Genomic DNA, 20,285 nt, shown 5'->3' on the forward strand with positions numbered 1-20,285 from the left:
TTCCTGCAGCTCAGGATCCTCGCTTCTACTTTCTAAAACCTCTTTCTCTCTGAAGCAACATCTATCGTCAAACACACATTTGAAGAGGTCTTATTATCCTGTCAACACTTTAACACGTCTCGTTGTATTTGATGTTGGTTTACTGCCCCTGATGACATCATATAGGGTTTGATTTCTGATTGGCTGCTTGGAGCAACACACTTTTTAAAACCTGGAACAACCAGGGAGAGAGAGAGAGACTTTCTACACTTCTGGGGACGATTAGTACTGCTGGAGAACCTTTAGGAAGTGGTTCCAGGTATAAAGACGGTCAGTACTGCTGGAGAACCTTTAGGGAGTGGTTCCAGGTATAAAGACGGTCAGTACTGCTGGAGAACCTTTAGGAAGTGGTTCCAGGTATAGAGACGGTCAGTACTGCTGGAGAACCTTTAGGAAGTGGTTCCAGGTATAGAGACGGTCAGTACTGCTGGAGAACCTTTAGGAAGTGGTTCCAGGTATAGAGACGGTCAGTACTGCTGGAGAACCTTTAGGAAGTGGTTCCAGGTATAAAGACGGTCAGTACTGCTGGAGAACCTTTAGGAAGTGGTTCCAGGTATAAAGACGGTCAGTACTGCTGGAGAACCTTTAGGAAGTGGTTCCAGGTATAAAGACGATCAGTACTGCTGGAGAACCTTTAGGAAGTGGTTCCAGGTATAGAGACGGTCAGTACTGCTGGAGAACCTTTAGGAAGTGGTTCCAGGTATAAAGACGGTCAGTACTGCTGGAGAACCTTTAGGAAGTGGTTCCAGGTATAAAGACGGTCAGTACTGCTGGAGAACCTTTAGGGAGTGGTTCCAGGTATAAAGACGATCAGTACTGCTGGAGAACCTTTAGGAAGTGGTTCCAGGTATAAAGACGGTCAGTACTGCTGGAGAACCTTTAGGAAGTGGTTCCAGGTATAAAGACGGTCAGTACTGCTGGAGAACCTTTAGGGAGTGGTTCCAGGTATAAAGACGATCAGTACTGCTGGAGAACCTTTAGGAAGTGGTTCCAGGTATAAAGACGGTCAGTACTGCTGGAGAACCTTTAGGAAGTGGTTCCAGGTATAAAGACGATCAGTACTGCTGGAGAACCTTTAGGAAGTGGTTCCAGGTATAAAGACGATCAGTACTGCTGGAGAACCTTTAGGAAGTGGTTCCAGGTATAAAGACGGTCAGTACTGCTGGAGAACCTTTAGGAAGTGGTTCCAGGTATAAAGACGGTCAGCACTGCTGGAGAACCTTTAGGAAGTGGTTCCAGGTATAAAGACGGCCAGTACTGCTGGAGAACCTTTAGGAAGTGGTTCCAGGTATAAAGACGGCCAGTACTGCTGGAGAACCTCCAGGAAGTGAAATGAGCAGAATATGACCCCTTTAGGTTTAGTGGATATTAATTGTCAGCAGGTTTTGCGTCGATACCTGAACATCTTCAACCCTCCTGGTAAAATCAACTGGCTCTCGAAAAATATATTTTGTAAAGACTGAAAATGTAATTATTCCACATTTCTATTGGTTCACCAGCAGTTACTTTTTGGTGTAACTAAAAGTTTCATCCACTTTCACTGTCTGTCTTTCCCTGACTTACCACAGCTTGATCATCTACTTAAATATCTATCATTGTTCTAATGACATTTTATATCATTGTATTATGATCAGTTCATTTGTAGTAACCTGACATAACAAATCAAATGTAAACTACGACTGTCACAACGTAAAAAATCTTATAGTGTCAACCAATCCATCAAACTGAGTTTGGACTTTACAGTGCTCTGTGATATTGACTTTTCTGTGTGTGTGCGTGTGCGTGTGCGTGTGTGTGTGTGTGTGTGTGTGTGTGTGTGTGTGTGTGTGTGTGTCTCATGAACCGAGGGACAGACATCTGGCCGCCAGGTAACCTTGGAAACGGCAGATCAACGGCGACAGAAAGCTGAAAACAGTGTGGAGGCCTGATGCTCCACCTTCCCTCCGTCCTGAACCCACCAGGCTGAGAACACACCAGACTGAGAACCCACCAGGCTGAGAACCCACCAGGCTGAGAACACACCAGGCTGAGAACACACTAGGCTGAGAACACACCAGGCTGAGAACCCACCAGGCTGAGAACACACCAGGCTGAGAACCCACCAGGCTGAGAACCCACCAGGCTGAGAACACACCAGGCTGAGAACACACTAGGCTGAGAACCCACCAGGCTGAGAACACACCAGGCTGAGAAACACACCAGACTGAGAACCCACCAGGCTGAGAATCCACCAGGCTGAGAAACACACCAGACTGGGAACCCACCAGGCTGAGAACCCACCAGGCTGAGAACACACCAGGCTGAGAACCCACCAGGCTGAGAACACACCAGGCTGATAACCCACCAGGCTGGGAACACACCAGGCTGAGAACCCACCAGGCTGAGAACACACCAGGCTGAGAACCCACCAGGCTGAGAACACACCAGGCTGAGAACACACCAGGCTGAGAAACACACCAGACTGAGAACCCACCAGGCTGAGAATCCACCAGGCTGAGAAACACACCAGACTGGGAACCCACCAGGCTGAGAACCCACCAGGCTGAGAACACACCAGGCTGAGAACCCACCAGGCTGAGAACACACCAGGCTGATAACCCACCAGGCTGGGAACACACCAGGCTGAGAACCCACCAGGCTGAGAACACACCAGGCTGAGAACCCACCAGGCTGAGAACACACCAGGCTGAGAACACACCAGGCTGAGAAACACACCAGACTGAGAACCCACCAGGCTGAGAATCCACCAGGCTGAGAAACACACCAGACTGGGAACCCACCAGGCTGAGAACCCACCAGGCTGAGAACACACCAGGCTGAGAACCCACCAGGCTGAGAACACACCAGGCTGAGAACCCACCAGGCTGGGAACCCACCAGGCTGGGAAACACACCAGGCTGAGAACCCACCAGGCTGAGAACCCACCAGGCTGAGAAACACTCTCTTTCCCTTTTAGCATGTGAGCCACTTCTTTCACCGTTCACAAGTTAAAACTCTGACTGGAACAAACTTTAACTGCCTGATGGGAGGAAGAGACCAGAACCCACATTCCTTTACAGACACTAAAGAACGTGTTGATCCGTCTAACAGCAGAACTCTTCATCTTATTTAACTGATGTTATATAAAACGTTTTCTTCACAACAGCAGCTTTTCATCAGAAAGCAGCTCTGGTGTGAGAGAAAACACCTTCTTCTCACAGGAGACATGGAAAAGTCTCAGGTGCCCTCGAGGTTTGTCGGTTCTCTGTCGGTTCTCTGTTCTCTGTCAGTTGTCTGTCAGTTCTCTGTCGGTTCTCTGTTCTCTGTCAGTTCTCTGTCGGTTGTCTGTCAGTTCTCTGTCGGTTCTCTGTCGGTTCTCTGTCGGTTGTCTGTCAGTTCTCTGTCGGTTCTCTGTCGGTTGTCTGTCAGTTCTCTGTTCTCTGTTGGTTCTCTGTCAGTTCTCTGTCGGTTCTCTGTCAGTTCTCTGTCGGTTCTCTGTTCTCTGTCGGTTCTCTGTCAGTTCTCTGTCCTCTGTCAGTTCTCAGTTCTCTGTCGGTTCTCTGTTCTCTGTCGGTTCGCTGTCGGTTCTCTGTCCTCTGTCAATTCTCTGTCGGTTCTCTGTCAGCTCTCTGCCGACAGAGAACTGACAGAGAACCTTCACTCCACACTTGAATCCTTCACTCCAGGTCCAGTTCTCACCTCAAACACTGAAGTCACAGTTATTTACTTTCCCCCTGAGGATCATTACACACGTTTATAATGAAGTTATATGAACTTGTAACAAATATGTAAAAACCTTAAAGTGATTTAGTGGGAGAACTTTTAAAATCCTACTGATGCAATAAGGAGAAGAATGTTTGAGTTCTGTAGGTTTAGTTTGCTCAGAGGCAGGTCATGTGTTCCTGAAGCAACATGTGATTTATAGAGGGGGGGGTTCCTCAACCCTCCAGAGTTCCCTTCATAAAGCTCCTGGTACGAGTCCAACAACATGTTTATGTACTTGATAATCGTTCCTACCTCTTCCTGAGTCCTCTGGACTGAAGTGTTTAGATCCAGGCTGAGACACTGAGGAACAACGAGGAACAGAGGAGAACCGAGATGAAGACAGAGGAACCAGAGGGGAACCGAGATGAAGACAGAGGAACAGAGGGGAACAAATGAAGACAGAGGAACCAGAGGAACCAGAGGGGAACAAATGAAGACAGAGGAACCAGAGGAACCAGAGGGGAACAAATGAAGACAGAGGAACCAGAGGGGAACCGAGATGAAGACAGAGGAACAGAGGGGAACAAATGAAGACAGAGGAACCAGAGGGGAACAAATGAAGACAGAGGAACCAGAGGAACCAGAGGGGAACAAATGAAGACAGAGGAACCAGAGGGGAACAAATGAAGACAGAGGAACCAGAGGGGAACAAATGAAGACAGAGGAACAGGAGAGCAGACACATGGAAAAAGAGAAAAGGAAAGAGAAAAGAGAAAAAAGAACAGAGAGATTACAGAGGATGAATGGAAGTTAAAGTGCAACAGGGGAAACAGCAGGTCTGTTCTGTGTTTGACAACCTTTCATTCTCTCTTCTTCTGTGCCGCGAGGGAAAAGAGGAAAAGAGGAAAAATACCTGGTTACTTCTGCTGTGATAAATATGGTTTTTCACCTTGGAGAGGATTTCTAATGGAACGAATCCCAGGAGGAACTGAGTATTTATCTCTCTAGGCTGCAGTGGAGACGTTCAGCTGCACTGGAGACGTTCAGCTGCACTGGAGACGTTCAGCTGCAGACGTTCAGCTACACTGGAGACGTTCAGCTGTACTGGAGACGTTCAGCTGCACTGGAGACGTTCAGCTGCAGTGGAGACGTTCAGCTGCACTGGAGACGTTCAGCTGCACTGGAGACGTTCAGCTGCACTGGAGACGTTCAGCTGCACTGGGGACGTTCAGCTGCAGTGGGGACGTTCAGCTGCACTGGAGACGTTCAGCTGCACTGGAGACGTTCAGCTGCAGTGGAGACGTTCAGCTACACTGGAGATGTACAGCTGCACTGGAGACGTTCAGCTGCAGTGGAGACGTTCAGCTGCAGTGGAGACGTTCAGCTGCACTGGAGACGTTCAGCTGCACTACTGCACCTCATTACTGACTTTGGCTGCAACTCATGTGTCTGGATCACAGTCAAATGTGCTGATGAGGCACATTTCCAGGGCCGGTGGAGGTAAGCAGAGGGGTGGAGGTGAGCAGAGGGGTGGAGGTGAGCAGAGGGTGGAGGTGAGGGGTGGAGGTGATCAGAGGGTGGAGGTGAGGGGTGGAGGTGAGCAGAGAGGTGGAGGTGAGCAGAGGGGTGGAGGTAAGCAAAGGGGGGGAGGTGAGCAGAGGGGTGGAGGTGAGCAGAGGGGTGGAGGTGAGCAGAGGGGTGGAGTTGAGCAGAGGGTGGAGGTGAGCAGAGGGTGGAGGTGAGCAGAGGGTGGAGGTGAGGGGTGGAGGTGAGCAGAGAGGTGGAGGTGAGCAGAGGGGTGGAGGTGAGCAAAGGGGTGGAGTTGAGCAGAGGGTGGAGGTGAGCAGAGGGTGGAGGTGAGGGGTGGAGGTGAGCAGAGGGGTGGAGTTGAGCAGAGGTGAGGGGTGGAGGTGAGCAGAGGGGTGGAGGTAAGCAGAGGGGTGGAGGTGAGCAGGGGGGGAGGTAAGCAGAGGGGTGGAGGTGAGCAGAGGGTGGAGGTGAGCAGAGGGGTGGAGGTGAGCAGAGGGTGGAGGTGAGCAGAGGGTGGAGGTGAGCAGGGGGGGAGGTAAGCAGAGGGGTGGAGGTGAGCAGAGGGTGGCCGCCCCCCCCATGAGGCTCCTCAGACCTCAGAGGGTCTTCAGAGGTTCTCCGAGGAACCGTGGCATCAGAACGTCAGGAAGCGCTGAGTCAGGCTCTGGTTCCAGGCTGCACGTTGTTTAGCTTTGATCTCGGTGGCAGAACCAAAAGGCCATTTTGCTTTAATCAATGTCATTTGTGACTTTCATTTTTCTTAACATGACTTTCCCCAACATGCTCCTAATGTTCCACCGAGACGTCGAGGACTAAAACAACGTTTGGCCCACAAACATATAAGCACTAACTGATGTTCCCCTGCTAAAGACTTGGATTTAGACTGGAGGTTTGCAGAACAAACAAATGAACAAACAAATGTGAAGAGTTGAAATTGAAGTGAAGTCCTGGTAGCACTGAACTTACCGGCACTGCCGGCGCTGCCCTCTCGGCCTTCCCTCCGACCTCTGACCTCTCGCCCCGACTTCACCCTCTGCAGGACAGGAGGAGGAGGAGGAGGAGGAGGAGGAGGGGGAGAAGGAGAAGAAGGAGGAGGAAAAGGAGAAGAGGAGGAGGAGAAGGAGAAGGAGAAGAAGAAGAAGAAGAAGAAGAAGACTTGACTTGAAAAAACCTTTATTTAACAAACACAAACATCAATGAAGTCCATGTTCCTCGTCCTCACAGAGGAGACCAAAGGTTTGCAAAAAGTCACAATGAACTACAGACTCATTGAAGTATGTCTCAGAGGCTCATATTTACTGTGAAGAGCTGAATATGTACTTGTACGGTTTAGAAAACCATTCTTGTCAAAAAATAAAACAAAACACAAATTATGTTAGTTGTGTGCTGCTGTATCACTCCAGCTTTTTAAAAACGATTTTACCCACTTCCTAAAGGTTCTCCAGCAGTACTGACTGTCTTTATACCTGGAACCACTTCCTAAAGGTTCTCCAGCAGTACTGACTGTCTTTATACCTGGAACCACTTCCTAAAGGTTCTCCAGCAGTACTGACTGTCTTTATACCTGGAACCACTTCCTAAAGGTTCTCCAGCAGTACTGACCGTCTTTATACCTGGAACCACTTCCTAAAGGTTCTCCAGCAGTACTGACCGTCTTTATACCTGGAACCACTTCCTAAAGGTTCTCCAGCAGTACTGACCGTCTTTATACCTGGAACCACTTCCTAAAGGTTCTCCAGCAGTACTGACCGTCTCTATACCTGGAACCACTTCCTAAAGGTTCTCCAGCAGTACTGACCGTCTCTATACCTAGAACCACTTCCTAAAGGTTCTCCAGCAGTACTGACCGTCTTTATACCTGGAACCACTTCCTAAAGGTTCTCCAGCAGTACTGACTGTCTTTATACCTGGAACCACTTCCTAAAGGTTCTCCAGCAGTACTGACCGTCTTTATACCTGGAACCACTTCCTAAAGGTTCTCCAGCAGTACTGACCGTCTTTATACCTGGAACCACTTCCTAAAGGTTCTCCAGCAGTACTGACCGTCTTTATACCTGGAACCACTTCCTAAAGGTTCTCCAGCAGTACTGACTGTCTTTATACCTGGAACCACTTCCTAAAGGTTCTCCAGCAGTACTGACCGTCTTTATACCTGGAACCACTTCCTAAAGGTTCTCCAGCAGTACTGACTGTCTTTATACCTGGAACCACTTCCTAAAGGTTCTCCAGCAGTACTGACCGTCTTTATACCTGGAACCACTTCCTAAAGGTTCTCCAGCAGTACTGACTGTCTTTATACCTGGAACCACTTCCTAAAGGTTCTCCAGCAGTACTGACTGTCTTTATACCTGGAACCACTTCCTAAAGGTTCTCCAGCAGAACTGACCGTCTTTATACCTGGAACCACTTCCTAAAGGTTCTCCAGCAGTACTGACTGTCTTTATACCTGGAACCACTTCCTAAAGGTTCTCCAGCAGAACTGACCGTCTTTATACCTGGAACCACTTCCTAAAGGTTCTCCAGCAGTACTGACCGTCTTTATACCTGGAACCACTTCCTAAAGGTTCTCCAGCAGTACTGACCGTCTTTATACCTGGAACCACTTCCTGAAGGTTCTCCAGCAGTACTGACCGTCTTTATACCTGGAACCACTTCCTAAAGGTTCTCCAGCAGTACTGACCGTCTTTATACCTGGAACCACTTCCTAAAGGTTCTCCAGCAGTACTGACCGTCTTTATACCTGGAACCACTTCCTAAAGGTTCTCCAGCAGTACTGACCGTCTTTATACCTGGAACCACTTCCTAAAGGTTCTCCAGCAGTACTGACCGTCTTTATACCTGGAACCACTTCCTAAAGGTTCTCCAGCAGTACTGACCGTCTTTATACCTGGAACCACTTCCTAAAGGTTCTCCAGCAGTACTGACCGTCTTTATACCTGGAACCACTTCCTAAAGGTTCTCCAGCAGAACTGACCGTCTTTATACCTGGAACCACTTCCTAAAGGTTCTCCAGCAGTACTGACTGTCTTTATACCTGGAACCACTTCCTAAAGGTTCTCCAGCAGTACTGACCGTCTTTATACCTGGAACCACTTCCTAAAGGTTCTCCAGCAGTACTGACCGTCTTTATACCTGGAACCACTTCCTAAAGGTTCTCCAGCAGAACTGACCGTCTTTATACCTGGAACCACTTCCTAAAGGTTCTCCAGCAGTACTGACTGTCTTTATACCTGGAACCACTTCCTAAAGGTTCTCCAGCAGTACTAATCGTCCCCAGAAGTGTAGAAAATCTCTCTCTCTCTCCCTGGTTGTTCCAGGTTTTAAAAAGTGTGTTGCTCCAAGCAGCCAATCAGAAATCAAACCCTATATGATGTCATCGGGGGTTCAGCCAATCACAATCAAGATAGGCTCCTCCACCTTTGACTCCTCCCACAATCAGCCAGCTCTGCTCTGGCACATGGCACCACGAGAGGAAGTTCATCCTCTTCTTCCCATAGATGGGCGTGTGTGTGGGCGGAGCCAGTCCAGCTCACACAGACACAGCAGATTCTGGATGCAGCTCCTAGGATCAATATTCTAATGGAGGAGGATCAAGGAGGAGCTGGAAACTTAGAATAGGAGGTTTGTGGAGCAATGAGACCACGAGGAAGAGAAGAAAAGCTGAATAATATGACCTCTTTAAGCTTTAGATCAAAAAGAAAACTTAAAACAAAGTATTATTAAAAATGCCTATTTTACTGCTGGTCAGGCTGCTGGTGGACAGATGTACAGAAACTACTCACACACACACACACACACACACACACACACACACACACACACACACACACACACACACACACTCCCAGGAAACAGGACGTGTCATGAAACGTCAGAACGTTCTATCAAACACTAAAGCATAAATGTTCCTCAGCAATCATGACATTAGAACTTTAAATGAACGTCTCAGTGTGTGAATGTCTTGCTGACAGACAGAATGTACTTATATCAACTTACAGTTATTAACCTCCCAGTATGTTCACATAAGCTGCAGCAGAAAGTTTAGTGTTGTTAAACCACATCACATAATTACATTTAATTAAACATAAATCATATTAGGAGGAATCTTGGGTTCATTTTATTTTTGGCTCTAGAATTTTCAAGAAATGTGCAGTGATTGAGTTCTTTCTGAGTTTCTCCATATCCACTGAGTGTTTATCCTCATGTTGTCTCTGTACTGGTGCATGAGTAGAATAAACTCCAGATATATAACTGTCTTGCACTGCTTTCTGGTGTTTCTGAATTTTCTAGACCTCATAATCCGTCTGCTAGTTCTGGTTTGTATGTAAATGCTCTAATGTCAAATCAGGGGCCGTAGGAGGGAAACAATGAACAATTGGAGTGATTAGATTTTCTACATTCAGCACAGCAGAGAATGTTTTACACTACAATTAAAAAAGATTTTTTGTTCAAAGCTTTTTAATACAGGTCAGGTGACTTGTGGCAAAACAGCAATTATGAAATGATGTTCTGACTTCAAAGCGTCAGTCGGTTTTAGGGCAGATATTATCTTGTGACCAGCGACAGTCAGAGACAAGATCTGAGTCATCTTAACTGTTTAGGGCCTTTTAAAGCTCAGATTCTTAAACTGAACTGGCCCTCCAAGTTTAGTGGTTTGGTGGTTTTAAATCACACATTAAGCTCAATTAGATAAATGTATGATTTTGTACCAGCCATGAGTTAGTTCTATGTTCCAACACTTGCAGTAACCTTGTATTTACCCTCATAGGCTGATATTAAAACCACGACAATGATAAATACCAAATTAAAATGTGTCTGCAGAACACAGGGTATTGGAGTCTGGCAGTTACAGTCTGGCGTTTGCTCGAGTTCTAATGCGTTGGCAGTCTTACTCAAATCTCCATTATTCTATTATCTCTGTAATAAAGCATCGGGTGAAGGAGACGAATCAGCAGAAAACACGAGTGGGTTGTTTAATGTGTGCAGTTCTCGCTTGCTGCCCGTTTCCTCTACGTCCTGTTTGATTCCAACGTACGTCCAACAAAAGCTGCTGATCACCCAGCGACTCATTCAGTTCCATAAACAAAGAAATCTTAACATGTGCGACAGCAATACCTGTTCTCTGATCTCCTTCTTCTTCTCCATCTTCTTCAGCTTGGTGGCGTATTCCTGGACTTCCTTCAGGCCCATGTCTGTGCACAGCCTCACCAGGAAACGCAGGCCTGAAACATCAACACACACAACTCCTTTATTTCTTTGCACTCTCACGAAGGGATCATCTGCTTTCGGTCAGGAGATTTCTTCAAACTTGTGAAACAAACACAATAACTTGCATTCCACATTTTCTGGAAACTTGCGGTGAATGTCTTTATAGGTCTCCAAGGCTTTCTGGTAGTTTCCTGTGGTGAAGAAGGGAAGTTGGAACAGTAATTCAGGTTGTATGAATGTGTATTTCTTTCTTAATCCAGTGAAAACAAGTGTTTTTCTCACCACTTCTCCTGTAGCAGCTCGCCACCATGAGTTGCCACTTCACCTGGCTGGGCCTGAGGAACACAGCACAAAGAAACTCAGCGACTCGGGGAACTCAGAAAAGGACTTTTACTGCAGAGCTGCTGTCACTTGATCAGCCAGACAGACATAATAAAATGACGTAATGTCTTTGATATTTTCTGGGTGATGCAAGCAAGACTGACACGCTGCATAAGGAAGCTGCTGGTGTAACAGACAGACTTTATTTATCAATCCAACTTCCATCAAGAGTGAATTGTGTTGGTTGCGATGGCTCAGGCCCAGCAGTTCCTTTTGCTCCTTGTTTTTTTAATCATTTCTTTGAGGATTAGAGTGTTTGTCAGGTATTTTTCTACTTATACCATTTATTTCTTCCATTATCTTAGCCAATAATTCTATTTAATTCATATGTGTGATTGTATTTTTATGTTGTTGAAAAAAACCTAATAAATAACATTTGCAAAAAGAAATAAAAAATTCATGTATTTGTATTGCATAATCCATTTCAAGATGTTTCCTTTATAAGCTTCTGGATGAGAGGAAGCGAAGTTCTGATCATTTTCTCTGCTGTCCCTGTCTTGTAGTACCCCGACCACCAGGAGGCGCTACAGGCCCCGACCACCAGGAGGCGCTACAGGCCCCGACCACCAGGAGGCGCTACAGGCCCCGACCACCAGGAGGCGCTACAGGCCCCGACCACCAGGAGGTGGTCTCTCTAAGCCAGATGTTTCACCTCCTCTCACTAGGCCAGATGTTTCACCTCCTCTCTGTAAACCAAATGTTTCACCTTCTCTCTGTAAACCAGATGTTTCTCCTCCTCTCTGTAAGCCAGATGTTTCACCTCCTCTCTGTAAACCAAATGTTTCACCTCCTCTCTGTAAGCCAGATGTTTCACCTCCTCTCTGTAAACCAAATGTTTCACCTCCTCTCTGTAAACCAGATGTTTCACCTCCTCTCTGTAAGCCAGATGTTTCACCTCCTCTCTGTAAACAAGATGTTTCATCTCCTCTCTGTAAACCAGATGTTTCATCTCCTCTCTGTAAACCAAATGTTTCACCTCCTCTCTGTAAACCAGATGTTTCACCTCCTCTATGTAGGCCAGATGTTTCACCTCCTCTATGTAAACCAGATGTTTCTCCTCCTCTCTGTAAGCCAGATGTTTCACCTCCTCTCTGTAAACCAAATGTTTCACCTCCTCTCTGTAAGCCAGATGTTTCACCTCCTCTCTGTAAACCAAATGTTTCACCTCCTCTCTGTAAACCAGATGTTTCACCTCCTCTCTGTAAGCCAGATGTTTCACCTCCTCTCTGTAAACAAGATGTTTCATCTCCTCTCTGTAAACCAGATGTTTCACCTCCTCTCTGTAAGCCAGATGTTTCACCTCCTCTCTGTAAACCAGATGTTTCACCTCCTCTATGTAGGCCAGATGTTTCACCTCCTCTATGTAGGCCAGATGTTTCACCTCCTCTCTGTAAGCCAGATGTTTCACCTCCTCTCTGTAGGCCAGATGTGTCACCTCCTCTCTGTAAACCAGATGTTTCACCTCCTCTCTGTAGGCCAGATGTTTCACCTCCTCTCTGTAGGCCAGATGTTTCCCCTCCTCTCTGTAAACCAGATGTTTCCCCTCCTCTCTGTAGGCCAGATGTTTCCCCTCCTCTCTGTAGGCCAGATGTTTCCCCTCCTCTCTGTAGGCCAGATGTTTCCCCTCCTCTCTGTAGGCCAGATGTTTCACCTCCTCTCTGTAGGCCAGATGTTTCCCCTCCTCTCTGTAAACCAGATGTTTCCCCTCCTCTCTGTAGGCCAGATGTTTCACCTCCTCTCTGTAGGCCAGATGTTGGGTCTGGCAGCAGTGTGCTGAAACCAAGGGGGGCAGTGATCAGCTGGTGGGGTGACGGTGTTGAAGGTGGAGAAACTGAATGCACCCAGGAGTGTTTTTCTGTTCCAGGAGGTGACGGAGGAGCAGCTGGGGGGCAAAGCCTGGTGCAGGTCCAATGTGGGTGGAGGTCTGGAGCAAAGCCTTGTGCAGGTCCAATGTGGGTGGAGGTCTGGAGCAGAGCCTGGTGCAGGTCCAATGTGGGTGGAGGTCTGGAGCAGAGCCTGGTGCAGGTCCAATGTGGGTGGAGGTCTGGAGCAGAGCCTGGTGCAGGTCCAATGTGGGTGGAGGTCTGGAGCAGAGCCTGGTGCAGGTCCAATGTGGGTGGAGGTCTGGAGCAGATCCTGGTGCAGGTCCAATGTGGGTGGAGGTCTGGAGCAGAGCCTGGTGCAGGTCCAATGTGGGTGGAGGTCTGGAGCAGAGCACCAGGCAGTGGTCCCTGACGGAGGAGGTGGTGTTCTTCTGGTTCGGTGTTAAACTGAGAACCTCAGCAGCTTTCCTGGTTTGTTGTCTGGATCTGCTGCTGTCCAGATGTTCACCTTCCTCAGGGTTCTCCGGACTCCAGCTGTGTCCAGGCAGAACATCTGCTCAGAGAACCGGCTGATAAACACCTGCGGGTCTCTCTGTTCTGTCCTCTCAGCAGGAACAGGACAACCTGGTTCTGCAGGTTTCTTCCTAGAAAAACAAGGTTCCTTCTTCTCCACAGATGTTTCAGCTCCAGTGGCTCAGAGGCTTTTCTCTGGAACTGCCCTGAAAGCCCTTTGTTGTACTCTGCACTGTATAAATAAAGTTGAACTGAGTTGAATCCGGCCGTGTGTTTTCAGACTGAGGAGTTAATGTTTGTTCCTCCAGCAGCAGCTGATGGAAACACATCTATTGGTAAAGTCATGTCTGTTGTTTCGAGTATTCTTATCTAAATATCAAGGTTTTAGTGTTACTCGTGTCTGTAACCTCTGTATTCTGGTAAACATGCTGTTTTAAGTGTTTGATGTTATTCGTGGGTTTGATCTTTCTTCACAATTACATTTTACTGTTTCAATTTGTGAATGTAAGAGTGGCAGACAATTTCAATTTACTCCAGGCTCAATGAAGTATATATATACATATACATATATATATACATATATATAGCGGTGTAGTGATCAGTATTTCCGTGTGATGGTGAAACGGTCCCTGATTCCAGTCTGGGGGCTTTGGGGGATTCCCTCCTTTCCCTCCTGAGCGGCTGCAGCAGTACAGACAGTACAGGCAGCACAGACAGTACAGACAGCACAGACAGTACAGACAGCACAGACAGCACAGGCAGTATAGGCAGTACAGACAGTACAGACAGCACAGACAGTACAGACAGCACAGGCAGTACAGGCAGTACAGACAGTACAGACAGTGCAGACAGCACAGACAGTACAGACAGTACAGACAGTGGAGACAGTACAGACAGCACAGACAGCACAGACAGTACAGACAGTACAGACAGCACAGACAGTACAGACAGCACAGACAGTACAGGCAGTATAGGCAGTACAGACAGCACAGACAGTGCAGACAGTACAGACAGCACAGGCAGTACAGGCAGTACAGACAGTACAGTGTATAGTCATGCAGACGAAGCAGTACAGGCAGTACAGGCAGTACAGACAGTACAGACAGTACAGACAGTACAGACAGCACAGACAGTGCAGACAGCACAGACAGTACAGACAGCACAGACAGTACAGACAGCACAGGCAGTATAGGCAGTACAGACAGCACAGACAGTGCAGACAGTACAGGCAGTACAGACAGTACAGTGTATAGTCATGCAGACGAAGCAGTACAGGCAGTACAGACAGTACAGTGTATAGTCATGCAGACGAAGCAGTACAGGCAGTACAGACAGTACAGACAGCACAGACAGTACAGACAGTACAGGCAGTACAGACAGTACAGACAGTACAGGCAGTACAGACAGCACAGACAGTACAGACAGCACAGGCAGTACAGACAGTACAGACAGTACAGGCAGTACAGACAGTACAGACAGTACAGACAGTACAGGCAGTACAGGCAGTACAGACAGCACAGACAGTACAGACAGTACAGGCAGTACAGACAGTACAGACAGTACAGACAGCACAGACAGTACAGACAGTACAGGCAGTACAGGCAGTACAGACAGCACAGACAGTACAGACAGTACAGGCAGTACAGACAGTACAGACAGTACAGACAGTACAGGCAGTACAGACAGCACAGACAGTACAGACAGTACAGGCAGTACAGACAGTACAGACAGTACAGACAGTACAGACAGCACAGACAGTACAGACAGTACAGACAGTACAGACAGTGTATATCCATGCAGACGTGTGGTTGTGGGTCAGGACTTACTGTATGAGTGTGGCTCTGTCAAAGTACTGGATGGCCTTCTCACAGAACTGCGTCTCGATGTAGTACGCCCCGAGCCACTCCATGACGTCAATGTTGGAGGGGAAATACCTGAAGGACTGATGAGCGCCAGACGACCAGGCCAACACATTCAGCAAAATGTTTCCAAGCACAAGCGCGTATGGTCGTCATACCTCGTAGTAGTACTGGAAGGCCTGGGATTTGTCTCCCTCGCCGTCGTGCAGCTCTCCCAGCTTGGCCAGGACGTGGGGGTCAGTGGGCGTCACACTGATGACCTTCATCAGCCAATCAATGGCCTGCTGGGGATCCTCCGCCAGCTCATACCTGAGACCAACGTGTCAAAGGTCACCGGAGCTAGTCTGAACTGGTAGTGTGAACTGGGTGTGACACTGTGTTCTGGTAATGTGAACTGGGTGTGACACTGTTCTGGTAATGGTAATGTGAACTGGGTGTGACACTGTTCTGGTAATGGTAGTGTGAACTGGGTGTGACACTGTGTTCTGGTAATGTGAACTGGGTGTGACACTGTGTTCTGGTAATGTGAACTGGGTGTGACACTGTTCTGGTAATGGTAATGTGAACTGGGTGTGACACTGTGTTCTGGTAATGTGAACTGGGTGTGACACTGTTCTGGTAATGGTAGTGTGAACTGGGTGTGACACTGTTCTGGTAATGGTAGTGTGAACTGGGTGTGACACTGTTCTGGTAATGGTAATGGGAACTGGGTGTGACACTGTGTTCTGGTAATGGTAATGTGAACTGGGTGTGACACTGTTCTGGTAATGGTAATGTGAACTGGGTGTGACACTGTTCTGGTAATGGTAATGTGAACTGGGTGTGACACTGTGTTCTGGTAATGTGAACTGGGTGTGACACTGTTCTGGTAATGGTAATGTGAACTGGGTGTGACACTGTTCTGGTAATGGTAGTGTGAACTGGGTGTGACACTGTGTTCTGGTAATGTGAACTGGGTGTGACACTGTGTTCTGGTAATGTGAACTGGGTGTGACACTGTTCTGGTAATGGTAATGTGAACTGGGTGTGACACTGTGTTCTGGTAATGTGAACTGGGTGTGACACTGTTCTGGTAATGGTAGTGTGAACTGGGTGTGACACTGTTCTGGTAATGGTAGTGTGAACTGGGTGTGACACTGTTCTGGTAATGGTAATGGGAACTGGGTGTGACACTGTGTTCTGGTAATGGTAATGTGAACTGGGTGTGACACTGTTCTGGTAATGGTAATGTGAACTGGGTGTGACACTGTTCTGGTAATGGTAATGTGAACTGGGTGTGACACTGTGTTCTGGTAATGGTAATGTGAACTGGGTGTGACACTGTTCTGGTAATGGTAGTGTGAACTGGGTGTGACACTGTTCTGGTAATGGCAGTGTGAACTGGGTGTGACACTGTTCTGGTAATGGTAGTGTGAACTGGGTGTGACACTGTTCTGGTAATGGTAGTGTGAACTGGGTGTGACACTGTGTTCTGGTAATGTGAACTGGGTGTGACACTATTCTGGTAATGGTAATGTGAACTGGGTGTGACACTGTTCTGGTAATGGTAGTGTGAACTGGGTGTGACACTGTGTTCTGGTAATGTGAACTGGGTGTGACACTGTTCTGGTAATGGTAATGTGAACTGGGTGTGACACTGTGTTCTGGTAATGTGAACTGGGTGTGACACTGTTCTGGTAATGGTAGTGTGAACTGGGTGTGACACTGTTCTGGTAATGGTAGTGTGAACTGGGTGTGACACTGTTCTGGTAATGGTAATGGGAACTGGGTGTGACACTGTGTTCTGGTAATGGTAATGTGAACTGGGTGTGACACTGTTCTGGTAATGGTAATGTGAACTGGGTGTGACACTGTTCTGGTAATGGTAATGTGAACTGGGTGTGACACTGTGTTCTGGTAATGTGAACTGGGTGTGACACTGTTCTGGTAATGGTAATGTGAACTGGGTGTGACACTGTTCTGGTAATGGTAATGTGAACTGGGTGTGACACTGTGTTCTGGTAATGTGAACTGGGTGTGACACTGTTCTGGTAATGGTAATGTGAACTGGGTGTGACACTGTGTTCTGGTAATGTGAACTGGGTGTGACACTGTTCTGGTAATGGTAGTGTGAACTGGGTGTGACACTGTTCTGGTAATGGTAGTGTGAACTGGGTGTGACACTGTTCTGGTAGTGTGAACTGGGTGTGACACTGTTCTGGTAATGTGAACTGGGTGTGACACTGTTCTGGTAATGTGAACTGGGTGTGACACTGTTCTGGTAATGGTAATGTGAACTGGGTGTGACACTGTTCTGGTAATGGTAGTGTGAACTGGGTGTGACACTGTTCTGGTAATGGTAGTGTGAACTGGGTGTGACACTGTTCTGGTAATGGTAATGTGAACTGGGTGTGACACTGTTCTGGTAATGGTAGTGTGAACTGGGTGTGACACTGTTCTGGTAGTGTGAACTGGGTGTGACACTGTTCTGGTAATGGTAGTGTGAACTGGGTGTGACACTGTTCTGGTAATGGTAGTGTGAACTGGGTGTGACACTGTTCTGGTAATGGTAGTGTGAACTGGGTGTGTCACTGTTCTGGTAATGGTAGTGTGAACTGGGTGTGACACTGTGTTCTGGTAATGGTAATGTGAACTGGGTGTGACACTATTCTGGTAATGGTAATGTGAACTGGGTGTGACACTGTTCTGGTAATGGTAGTGTGAACTGGGAGTGACACTGTGTTCTGGTAATGTGAACTGGGTGTGACACTGTGTTCTGGTAATGTGAACTGGGTGTGACACTGTTCTGGTAATGGTAATGTGAACTGGGTGTGACACTGTGTTCTGGTAATGTGAACTGGGTGTGACACTGTTCTGGTAATGGTAGTGTGAACTGGGTGTGACACTGTTCTGGTAATGGTAGTGTGAACTGGGTGTGACACTGTTCTGGTAATGGTAATGGGAACTGGGTGTGACACTGTGTTCTGGTAATGGTAATGTGAACTGGGTGTGACACTGTTCTGGTAATGGTAATGTGAACTGGGTGTGACACTGTTCTGGTAATGGTAATGTGAACTGGGTGTGACACTGTTCTGGTAATGGTAATGTGAACTGGGTGTGACACTGTGTTCTGGTAATGTGAACTGGGTGTGACACTGTTCTGGTAATGGTAATGTGAACTGGGTGTGACACTGTGTTCTGGTAATATGAACTGGGTGTGACACTGTTCTGGTAATGGTAGTGTGAACTGGGTGTGACACTGTTCTGGTAATGGTAGTGTGAACTGGGTGTGACACTGTTCTGGTAGTGTGAACTGGGTGTGACACTGTTCTGGTAATGTGAACTGGGTGTGACACTGTTCTGGTAATGGTAATGTGAACTGGGTGTGACACTGTTCTGGTAATGGTAGTGTGAACTGGGTGTGACACTGTTCTGGTAATGGTAGTGTGAACTGGGTGTGACACTGTTCTGGTAATGGTAATGTGAACTGGGTGTGACACTGTTCTGGTAATGGTAGTGTGAACTGGGTGTGACACTGTTCTGGTAGTGTGAACTGGGTGTGACACTGTTCTGGTAATGGTAGTGTGAACTGGGTGTGACACTGTTCTGGTAATGGTAGTGTGAACTGGGTGTGACACTGTTCTGGTAATGGTAGTGTGAACTGGGTGTGTCACTGTTCTGGTAATGGTAGTGTGAACTGGGTGTGACACTGTGTTCTGGTAATGGTAATGTGAACTGGGTGTGACACTGTTCTGGTAGTGTGAACTGGGTGTGACACGGCGTTAGGATACAGGGCGGCCAGCTGGCACAGGACTTGAGGACTGTTCCTCAGGATAGCGTGGAGCTTCAGGAAGCAGTCCAGAGCTTCCTTCAGACGGTTCAGTCTCTTGTAAGTTAAACCTGGAACAAGTTCAACAGGAAGTGAAGTCAGAGGTGGACTGATCACCGTACTCGTCCAGGGTTTCAGGGCTCCAGACCACAGAAGCATCTGTTTAAACTTTTTATTCACGTATCAATAAAGTTACATTTGTATTATTGTTGTTGTTGGAACCTTCTAACTGTTGTTCTTGTTCCATAAAGAACATCTTCATGTTATTTCTACATAAGTGAACATAACAAGAGGTTACCTTCGGTCTCTGACTCTGGTTCTGAAGCTCACATTTCAAATTAAAACACTTTGGATCATCATTACCTTCTATATTCATCCTGGGATTCACATTTTTTTGTTCTTAATCATACATGTAGTAAGATATTTGCTAAAGTTTATGTATTGCACCCAGAGGTGGAAAGTAACGAACTACCTTTACCGTATTTTCCACACCTAAATACCTCAAATTCTCTCAAAAGCTGCCAGTGCGCCTTATCACCCGGTGCGCCTTATATATGGAAGAATTGCTCTACTCGAGACTGCTATTTGACAGCTGAACAACCAGAAGCTTTTATTTTGACAACTCTAACTTCGCAACCAGATCTTCAGAGCGGACGACACTCCACACAACACATTCATCACTCATGGTTGCACACCAACATTCTAACAAACCAAAATAAACTAGATGGAATAATGACTCCCTAAACTGGGGAACAAAAACACATAAACACAATCAACACAACACCAAGCCCAACAACAACCCACAATAACCTCCAACAACACAAAACATGAATTTGTCGCTGCAAGGCATGATGGGACATCCTGAGCTCCTCAGTGCAGCCGATAGAAACTCCCATAATTCATTGCAGCTGTTTGTGGTGTTTTAAATGCAATTATTGGGGGTTATATTTGGTTTGTGGTGTCGGTAGTAATTGTGTTGTGTTGTGTTTTTGTTGCTTAGTTCATGTAGTTTAGTTTATTACCGGTAGTTGTAAGTGAAGAAGGTTTTGTGTGTAGTGTCCTCCTGGCATAGGCTGCAGGTAGGACTATCAAAATAATGTGTGTGCACCTCTCTGGGTGTTAGAATCAGTGGAAAATGTAACCTAATGGCTTTGAGCTATAAAGGTTGCTGACCACTGGTCTATTGCATGCACCTTATAATGCGGTGTGCCTTATACATGAACAAAGTTGTAAATTATGTCAATTGATGTAGGTGTGCCTTATATTGCGAAAATATGGTACTTACATTAATGTAATTGAGTCGTTTTTTTGTGTATTTCTACTTTCTAAAGTAATTTTCAAACTCTGTAATTTTACTTTTATTTATGTAAGTTGTTTTTTTTTAAGAATTTTACTCCACTACATTTTCAATCATCTATTACTGAGTAAATATTTAGACAA

The 20,285-nt window shown here is 46.9% G+C and overlaps 1 protein-coding gene across 2 annotated transcripts in view; it reads right to left on the reverse strand.

Annotated features, from left to right (window-relative positions):
* The window catches only part of ift88 (intraflagellar transport 88 homolog), a 33,791-nt gene that overhangs the window by 3,681 nt on the left and 9,825 nt on the right, over nt 1-20,285 (reverse strand). Inside the window, exons 16-23 of one of the 2 annotated variants that reach the window (XM_080498631.1) lie at nt 18,808-18,916; nt 15,196-15,346; nt 15,005-15,120; nt 10,744-10,796; nt 10,575-10,652; nt 10,369-10,475; nt 6,220-6,286; nt 4,036-4,083 (exon numbers count right to left, since the gene is read on the reverse strand). In XM_080498631.1, coding sequence (XP_080354757.1) covers nt 4,036-4,083; nt 6,220-6,286; nt 10,369-10,475; nt 10,575-10,652; nt 10,744-10,796; nt 15,005-15,120; nt 15,196-15,346; nt 18,808-18,916 — 729 coding nt within the window. Of the gene's footprint in view, nt 1-4,035; nt 4,084-6,210; nt 6,287-10,368; nt 10,476-10,574; nt 10,653-10,743; nt 10,797-15,004; nt 15,121-15,195; nt 15,347-18,807; nt 18,917-20,285 lie in introns of both variants that reach the window. The other variant, XM_080498632.1, reaches the window with a different exon arrangement.

Source organism: Blennius ocellaris (genome assembly GCF_963422515.1).
Source record: "Blennius ocellaris genome assembly, chromosome: 6".
NCBI classification, from domain to species: domain Eukaryota; kingdom Metazoa; phylum Chordata; class Actinopteri; order Blenniiformes; family Blenniidae; genus Blennius; species Blennius ocellaris.